Consider the following 9,531-nt stretch of genomic DNA (forward strand, 5'->3'; position numbering starts at 1 on the left):
GATTCAAACTGACCTTGAGATTGAGTGCTCATCCTATGTCACCACATGAGGACTCCTGGAAACCCTATATAGGGTCACTATTAGTCAGAAGTGACTCACTTAACAACATTAGGCTCAGCCTCTTGCTTGAGTTTTTAAGCCTGAAATTTAAGAAAAATATGCCTGCACACCTCTGATTTGTACCTTATTTATTTTTTATCATCATTGAGTGATAGTTCAGTGTCATAGGAAGAAAGAAAGAATTGAATCAGGCATAATAACAAGCAAACCATTCATCCAGTGCTAGAGATAAATCCCCTTCCTCACTTCTTACTCCTGGAATCTGCTCAGTAGCTAGTTTGTAACTCACATGGTGGCTGTTATGGCCGTAACATAAAAGACAATCTGGCCTGTATTTGTGTACTCACTGAACGAGGCCTATTTATTTTTTATTTTAGGTATTAAAAAAGGAATTTTTATTGAGGGCAAGAGGGTACAAACAATATAAAAATCAAAAGCTTATTTGGTGTTGAATTGACTTTTCTTTCTCTACTTGTCAAGTGGGAGTTGGTTTTTTTTTGTACACATTCTTACGGGTCCGGATCTGCTCATGAAATCTTTACACAGGGGAAAACTGTGAGACAGATTCCTTAAGTAGCTCTTGGGATAACTTTTATCAGGGTGGGAGTGATTTTTCAACTCTGCCTACTTCTGCTTCTTTCTCTTCTGGTTCATATGTACTATAAAATAGTCAATGCATGCAATGGTGAGCCTAGCAGTGAGCAAAAGAAAACTCTGGAAGCCCACTTTGCCATCTCGGCTCTGGTCCAGATCCTTCATGATTTTGTCCATGGTCAAAGGATCTTTTTGATTTTCCAAAAATCCAGAGAATTGCTTTTTCATGAGCACCCTTAGGTCCTCATTCGTTAAGTAGCATTTATCCCCAGCAAATTTGTGAAACATGAATATCATCTTTTCCATGGCATGTTCCATTTGACATGACATTTTTGTGAGGTCTGTTGGTGTCTTGGCCAGGAGGCATGGGGCAGACACCCAGGGAGCTGGGACACAGGGCCAGTGAGGATAGTACCTTAGTAGGTGGAGGTGAAAAGAAAGGGCCTAGGCCTGTTTATTTTTAAGGTGGAGCAATTGGGAGAGATGGTAGAAAGTTGTTGAAACTTTCTTCCTGTGTCCATTGTTAGGATAGACAGCAGAAAGACTAGTCTTTCTAGTCTACCTTAGGGAGCTAGTCTATCATAGGGAGCCCTCGTGACATCATGGGTTAAGCATTGGACTGCTAACCTAAAGGACAGCTGTTTTAGCTCACCACCTATTCCACAAGAGACAGTCTGCCTCCATAAAGATTTACAACCTTGGAACCCTCTGGAGTATTTCTACTCTGTCCTAGAGTTGCTGTTAAGTACCGTGGAGTTGGTACCGACTCATAGTGACCCTGCACATCTTTCTCCTGAAGAACCACTGTTAGTTTCGAACTGCCGACCTTGAGGTTAGCAGCCCAATTCCTAACCACTACACTACCAGAGCTCCTTATTGTTGTTAAGTGCCATTAAACTAGTTCTGACTCATAGCGACTCTGCATAGGGTTTCCAAGAGTGATTTGTGGTTGTCAATCCGGTGATTATCCTACAGCGCCACTCAAGAACCCCTTCTATAGAGTTAATATGGGTCAAAATCAATGGAATACATTTCAATTTTGAGGGGTTAGTCTACCATAAACAAGGGAGTCCTGGTGTGGTGCTGTGGGTTAATGCACCAGACTGCAAAGCTGTTTGAACTACAAGGTTGGAGGTTCAAGTTCACCAGCTGCTCCTCGGAAACCCTATACAGGATCACTATGGGTCGGAATTGACTGGATGGCACTTCACAACAACAACAATCATAAACAAGCTGAAAACCCAAAATCTCTGATTTCCAACTGTGAAACTCAATCCCACAAAGGTCTTGAAGCAAGGATTTACTTTTGTTCTAGGTCCCAACCCTACTTCAATCATGTTTACCCCAAGGAAATGTAGAAGGTGAGAAAAGAGAGTATTCAACTACTCACTATTTAACTTTTCTCTCATTTCCTCTTCTGAAAGTTTGATATACTCTATCTTGGGTCACAGAAACTAAATTTTCTTGGGGTCCTTATTGTTATTCTGGGTGGGTGAGGATTAATGATGAGCAGTAAAAAAGAGAACCCTGTGTGAATAGGGAAAATGTGAAGGTGTTAAAAAATGTGGTCCATGTGATTAAAAACCCTTAAGCTGACCACATTTTCTTGTAGTGATAATATGTGTAATGGTACATAAAAATGAAGGAAAGATCTAAAAACCTGTTCTCATGTTTGAATAATCAAAATACTATATTGACAATGGATAACTAGAAACCAGAAGTGGTTTTCATTTTTTTGTTATTTCAGCATATATTAATTGTAATAATAAAGGGGAGACAAACTTGAATAAAATAAGATAGCAATTTAATTCCAATTTTTAAGAAGAAAAAATGGCTGGAGTAGGGAGGCATTCTGTTTTATTGTTTTCTTGCTTCAGTCTGAAACTCCTGTAATTACGTGCAATTACCTATTATGTCAGAAATTGGTTCTCAAAGATATAGAACCTACTTTGTACTCTTAAAAAAAAGAAAAGAAAAAACAGCATACACACACACACACAAACACTGTACAAAATATGCAATTTAAGAAGGGAACAGTTTGAGTGTGGAGAAAAATGAGGCTACAGCTGTAGGATTTTGTTATGCTTTTAGTACCAAATCACAAAACCCATTAAATTATTTATCCTACAGGCAGGCGTTGTACTGCGAACGTTGAATACAATTGCAGATCTCAGGAAAAGAAATGTGTGCATTTTAATTTCCTCTGATTTAAACAATCCCTAATTTCATTAGCCTTATTTCTCTCTTTACAAAATAAAGTAGTTCAGTTTTAGTTCTAAGACACAAATGACACTAATAATTTTTCTTTCCTTTAAAGGAGCAGACCACTAAGAATCAAGCCACATAGGAATGCATGTCCATATTTTCAAGCAAGGAAACTCCATACACATGCATAACACGTTCTCTCCTATATACAATCTGCTTTATGCCCCCAAAGAATGCACGGAGCACCTATCATATTCTTTGCTCCTCATACATGCATATAGATTGGCTTGCTATATTTCACTTCTATTGTTTCTCTTGCTCCTCTGTTACAAGTAAATATATCCTCCAGGAACTCTGCTTAAAAATAAAACTATTGTTCCCAGAAGAAGAAGAAGACATATACATTTATCAATGTTTGGGTAGCATGGAGTGAGGAGCAAATCTCTCAAGTCATACTTTTGGGTTCATTTGAAAAAATCTTTTGACTTTGCCATCCTCTGTAATTAAAACTCTTCTTCTGTTTTAAGATTTATTGGTGCAGTAGTGAGCGCATTTTCAAAATGTTTCTTTACAGCAGCTATTGGAAATCTCTAACTCTGCCTCAGGCAGGATGCTGTGGCTGCTGTACTTTTTGGGGTCTATTCTCCCCATGATAAATGATCTTAACTTCAAAGATAAGTTACAACAACTCTCTAAGGGGAAACCCTTATTGCTGCTAATATATGTTACTCTTTTTTTGCTGTGTTTCAAATACTGCTCAAATTTCCCTTTGTTAATAGAGTAAGGGTATGCATATGTAGGGTTTAATTGAAATATTAGATAATTACTTTCCCCAAAGTTAGCTACTTTCTTTGTGTATAGGAAAACCAGTACATTCAACAACATACAATTCAGTTATACCACCTTCAGAAAGTTTGTGGAAAAGTGGAATTGAAAGATAGTGTAATTTTCCATAAAACTTTTGGCGCTCCCATATAAATGTAGGTGAGCAATGCCCACAGTAATGGTGATAACAGTATGATTTACTAGCTCATTCAATCAATATCATGCAGAAGTGACCAAACTCTACAACCTCTTCAAATAGAGTCTTGGATTTCACTTAAATGGATGGATACAAGGGTCTCTAAAAGGATATGAGTAAGTTAATGCAGCTATGATAATTTCATCTGTAGTATTTAAATTCAATTTCCCAGAAATTCTCTGAAAGTATTAAGTTGTTTAAGTATGAGAATTTGAAGGAAAGAGTGTAACTTGACATTTTAGTAGTTTTGGCTTACCAAGTTAGTAAACTTCCCTTTATTCACATCCTCATTATTCCAGCCCCAGCCGGGAGCATATCTGTTTCCTTTGCTAATGAATGCATCTTCCTGGATTGTAAGCAAAGCAATATATAGATGGATGGATGTGTGAAGATCAGAGTCTGGCCCTTTATCCTTTGAAAGGGTTAAAGTGAAAAGGGGGCATGTTGAAACTGGGGAGTCGGTAGAGTGGGGGTCTGAGGGAAGGGAAGAGGAAAAATAAAAGGTTAGTGTTTTCTGTCTATTAAAGGGAGTATTCTGTTCTGAAACTAAATTGGTCATGCATTCCAGAAGCGTTTCCTGGTAGAACAGAATCTGACCAGAGCACCTGCCCTGCTATTGTATTGAGTCTGGCTGCTCTCCTCCAGCCTTTTCCTTTATAGGAGGCAGAATCTGTCACTTATTACAGACAGATTGCTCATGGGCCCAGAGAGGCTGTGTGCCACCGCAGGAACCGGGGGCGACTGGGGGAGATGGGGGGAGGGGGGGACAACACTCTGACTGCATGATCTCCACCCAGAGCCATCACATACTCAGAGCTTTCCTTTTTACTCTAAAAGCTTAAAGAATAAAGACATGAAATCCTAATGACATCATGGTAAAGTCCACCAAACTAATGAAATCAGCTGAAGGCAGGATACAGATAGGTTGATATCCCAAATGAAAGAGAAAGAACATAAAAAGAAAAGGTTGAAGATAGGGGTTCAGCATGTCAGGAAAAGGGAAGGAAAAGGGATGTCTTGTCCAGCATGCTGCAGGTGGGATCTATTAGCTTTGTAATACTGGAAGTAAACAATCGGACTTGCTCTGTGGATCCTGGAAGGGATTCCTCAGTGTCCCAGCTGTGTTTTTCTGTTTTGCACAGAGTATCTCTGTGGATGCAAGCCCTAGACAACCTCAGCTCTCAGGAAGAACACCTTATTCAAAAATCATGTCATGTGTCTTTTGGCTACATGATTCAACTCGTTATTTTTTTAAAAGACATGTTTCTTGAGAGGCACGTACATTGTAAACAATATTTTAATGCATGCTTTAAGGGATTAGTTGGTTCCTCTTTCATCTACTCATTTTGTTTTTGTCTTCATTCAAGAAGTAAGTAACCAAAAGAAGAAAAAAGCTTGAGTTGGTTTTCTGTGTTTTTTTAAAAATTGCTTTCTTTGTAATATGTGTACATCGGAGGGAATTTAAGTGTGATAAAATCCAGTTGTGGACAGTTCACATTGCCCTGTGGCTATCTGTTCAGACTAATGAAAGGTGGCCTTTGTAACCAAACCTTTCTACCCCAGGGTCACCCTCTGTGGCCCTCTAGAACTATGCTGCTGAGCATTTGACAGAAAGACAGACAGACCTGTAATGTATTGATCTATGCTTTCTTGGCTGATTTCTCCAAAAAGGGGGGAAAATATGATATTAGAAATGCAAATGACAGAGAAAATATCTATTAAATTATAACTGGCTTTTTACCTTATATCTTCATCAAGAAGTTTAGATAGCAATATATGCACAGAGCACCCCCTCCCCCCTTGTGGTACAATGGCATTTTAAAAGGGTAATGTCATTCTTTTTAGAACTGTCGAGACTTTCGGACTCAGAAGCACTTGAAACAGACTTTGAAGCGTTATCAGTCCTATTGCAGATCAGAACATGTACAAAGGTATCGCAATTCTCAAGGAGAGGAGAAAAATTTGCAGGGATGGGCTTTGGGGGGCATTTTTGTTTTTATTTTGGTTCTTACCTATTCTCAGCAAATCGATTCCAACTCATGACGACCCTATAGGACATGGTAGAAATGCCCCATACAGTTTCCAATATTTATGAAAGAAGATTGTCTCATCTTTCTCCTGTGGAGTGATTGGTGGGTTCAAACTGTTGACATTTTGGTTAACATTTGAGTGCTTAATCACTGTGCCTCAAGGCTCATATTTGGTTCTTAGTTGCAGCAGAAAACGCACATGGTCTATTTAATCACTTGTCAGCTGGTCCAAAAAGAAAAAAGTACTCCATCATTTATTGTTAGTTTTAAATATTTAAGTCATCCTTCGGTATGGATTGCATCTTAATGTAAAGAACAAAAATCCTCACCACTGGACCAATAAACAACATTCTTATCAATGGAGAAAAGATTGAAGTTGTCAAGGACTTCATTCTTCTTGGATCAACTATCAACACTCATGGAAGAGCAGTCAAGAAATCAAATGAAATATTACCTTAGGCAAATCTGCACAAGACCTTTTGAAAATGTTAAAGAGCAAAGATGTCAGCATGAGGACTGAGGTGCACCTGACCCAAGCCATGGTATTTTCAATAACTTCATATGCATGCGAAAGCTAGACAGTGAATGAGGAAGACTATAGAAGAATTGATGCTTTTGCGTTATGGTGTTGGAGGAGAACATTGAAAGGGCCGTAGGCTGCCAAAAGAATCAACAGATCTGTGTTAGACGTGCAGCCAGAGTGCTCCTTGGAAGCCAGGATGGCCAAACTTTGTGTCTCATACTTTGGACATATTGTCAGGAGGGACCAGTCACTGGAGAAGGATATCATGTTTGGTAAGGTGGAAGGTCAGAGAAAAAGAGGAAGGGCCCCAGCGAGATGGATTAGCAAAGTGGCAGCATCAATGGGCTCAAGCATGGCAACAATTGTGAAGTTGGCCCAGGACAGGGGCAGTGTTTTGTTCTGTTGTACAGAGGGTCACTATGAGTCAGTACTGACTCGATGGCATCTAACAACAGCAATCCTGGTGTGGCATAGTGATGTGGCGCAGCAGGTCAATGCACTGGACTGCAAGGTCAGTTGGAACCGCAAGACGGGGTTGCTATGAGTCAGAACCGGTTCAACAGCACTAAACAGCAGCAACAATCCTGGTGTGGCACTGTAGGATTAGCACTGGACTGCGAACTACAAGGTCAGCAGTTCAAACCCACCAAATGCTCCCTGGAAACTCTATACAGGGTTGCTATGAGTCAGAACTGATTTGGCAGACAGGACTTAACAACAACAATCATAATAAAACCTTCAGGTTAGTGATGATGGTGGTTGTGTGCCGTTGATTTGGTTCTGACTTATGTGACCCTGTATAGGGTTTCTGAGGCTGGAAATCTTTATGGAGACAGAAAGTTTCATCTTTCTCCCAAGGAGTGGCTGGAGCTTAGCAGCCACAGCATCACCGAGTCCGTTACCAGGGTTATAAAAGGCTTTTACAACTATCAATTTTTATGCTATTCCAAATCTGTTCTTACTTTGCAATGGGGAATATGGAGCTCAGAATATTAAGGCCTTGCCTGAGGGAGTAACATGCTCATCTAAACATTTTATGGTAACATAACTGGTCTCAGATAAAACCAGGACTTTAAGTTTGGTTTTCCAAAACTAAGGCTAGGACTCTGTGGTACACCACTCTACCTCTTGTAATTTAAAAATTACTCTTGTTGATACAATGTAAAAAGGATCCCTGGTGGTGCTGTGGGTTAAGCACTTGGCTACTAAACTATAAGTCACTCTTGGGAAGAAAGATGCTGCTTTCTGCTCCTGTAAAGATACATAGTCTTAGACCTGTAAAGACTTGATATGAGTTGGCATCAACTCAGTTGCACTGGGTTGGGTTGGGGTTTTTTATGTGGCCTAAAAGGAACACCAGTAGCACAGTGGTTAAGCAGTCAGCTGTTGTCCAAAAGGTTGGTAGTTGAAACCCATTAGCATCTCCACAAGAGAAAGATGTGACAGTTTGCTTTCATAAAAACCTACAGTCTTGACTTTCGGTTTGGGGACAGAGAAGCAAAAGGGACTCAAGAAAGTCTTTTTGGTGGAAGCATGGAAAAGCCAGAAAAAATACTTTGCCAGGACAACCCCGGAGCTTTAAATTCAATATAAAATAAAGGAAAATAGTTTTGAGGGCCTTCCAGCAGAGGCATCTAACAGAGCAAGAAGGAATGCAGAGATTTCTGAAGCAATCAGGACTCTGCCTCCAACCCACAGTCTTGGTGAATGTCAGAGGGCTGAACCACAGCCAGCAGCTAGGGAGCAAAAGCCACCCAGTATGGAAAAAAGGGTGTGATTTCTTACACCTACAGTGCCACACCAGGAAACAAGGGACAGCAAGTCTGGCCATACAGCTGAGACGTATTTGCACCCTGTTAAACCCCAACATGGAGTCCTGGTGAGGCACTGTGGGTTAATGTGCCAGACTGCAAAGCCATTTGAACTGCAAGGTCGGCAGTTCAAGCTCAGCAGCTGCCTCTTGGAGACCTATACAGGGTCACTATGGGTCAGAATTGACTCGACAACACTTAACAACAACAACAACAACAAACCCCAACGTAAAAGGCAAGAGCCAACGCCAACTACTATATATAAGATCAGTGTGTAAACACAACACTCTTAAAAACACACGAAAGGGAGAAGGACACTGCGGATATGGAGAGACCTAAATGATCATCAGGAAAAAAAAAGTATGAACAATCTTTCTTCCACACATTTCTCATTCTCTGTCTGTGCACCTCCACAGGGGAGACTAGAGGTAGTGCCTGTGTGAGTGGACACCCCCACCCATCCCTAAAGGTTTCCACTGTGCACGCACACTGATCTACTCAGCAAAGACTACTGGACTAATTTGCTATGGGGTTTTTGTTGTTGTTGCTTTTTGTTGTTGTTAAGTTTTTGCTTTTACTTTTGTTTCTGTGTTTTGCCTTTTTGGTCCTACTATTTTTCTTGGGGTGGGAGCTTTCTCTCCCTATATTGCCCAAGAAGAGACAACAATCATGGCCACATAGCCAAGCTACAAACATATTCTATAATATTCCACCATCCAGGCAAGAGCCAATACCAGCTGCTACACATTACATAGATAACTAACACTTGCTTAGATTACTTGAAGTTGAGTAATTAGAGATGTGAAGACAGAAGCCTATCTCTGGAACACATCCACAAGGAGACATACAATAAGCTTAATAATACAGCAACATACATTCATTTAATCATTGAAAACACATCTAACTATTGAAAATGTCCAAGAAACTACAAAAGATCTCAGCACATGCCCAGAAACAGAAAAGAGTAACAGACAAATAAGCTGGAGGTTGGTATAAACTTCCCACTAAAAGAAGAGGAGGCTTTAGATTGGCCTGAGAAGGAATTCAGGAAAATGATATTAAGACAAATCCAAAGACTTCACAGAGGGGTGGAGGAAAATAAGGAATAAATAAGTAAAGTGGTACAGGAGCAATCAAACAAGATAGATATAGCACTGGAAACAATTCACCAAAACCTGAAAAAAGAGGTTCAAATGATTAATAATAAAAAGGCTTTGGACTGAAAACCAACACAAACAGACAACAACCAGATTTTGACACACGTGGAAACACCATCTGGAACCCAGT

General features: G+C 40.0%; 1 protein-coding gene across 1 annotated transcript; it reads right to left on the bottom strand.

Moving 5' to 3' along the window:
• Positions 1-684: 684 nt before the first annotated feature.
• On the bottom strand, positions 685-984 carry LOC102814276 (protein S100-A10-like). The gene has a single exon (XM_006835766.1). It carries the CDS (start codon positions 982-984, stop codon positions 685-687), a length of 300 nt encoding a protein of 99 aa, XP_006835829.1.
• Positions 985-9,531: the final 8,547 nt, after the last annotated feature.

This window comes from Chrysochloris asiatica, unplaced genomic scaffold, assembly GCF_000296735.1.
Source record: "Chrysochloris asiatica unplaced genomic scaffold, ChrAsi1.0 scaffold00019, whole genome shotgun sequence".
In the NCBI taxonomy this organism is placed as follows: domain Eukaryota; kingdom Metazoa; phylum Chordata; class Mammalia; order Afrosoricida; family Chrysochloridae; genus Chrysochloris; species Chrysochloris asiatica.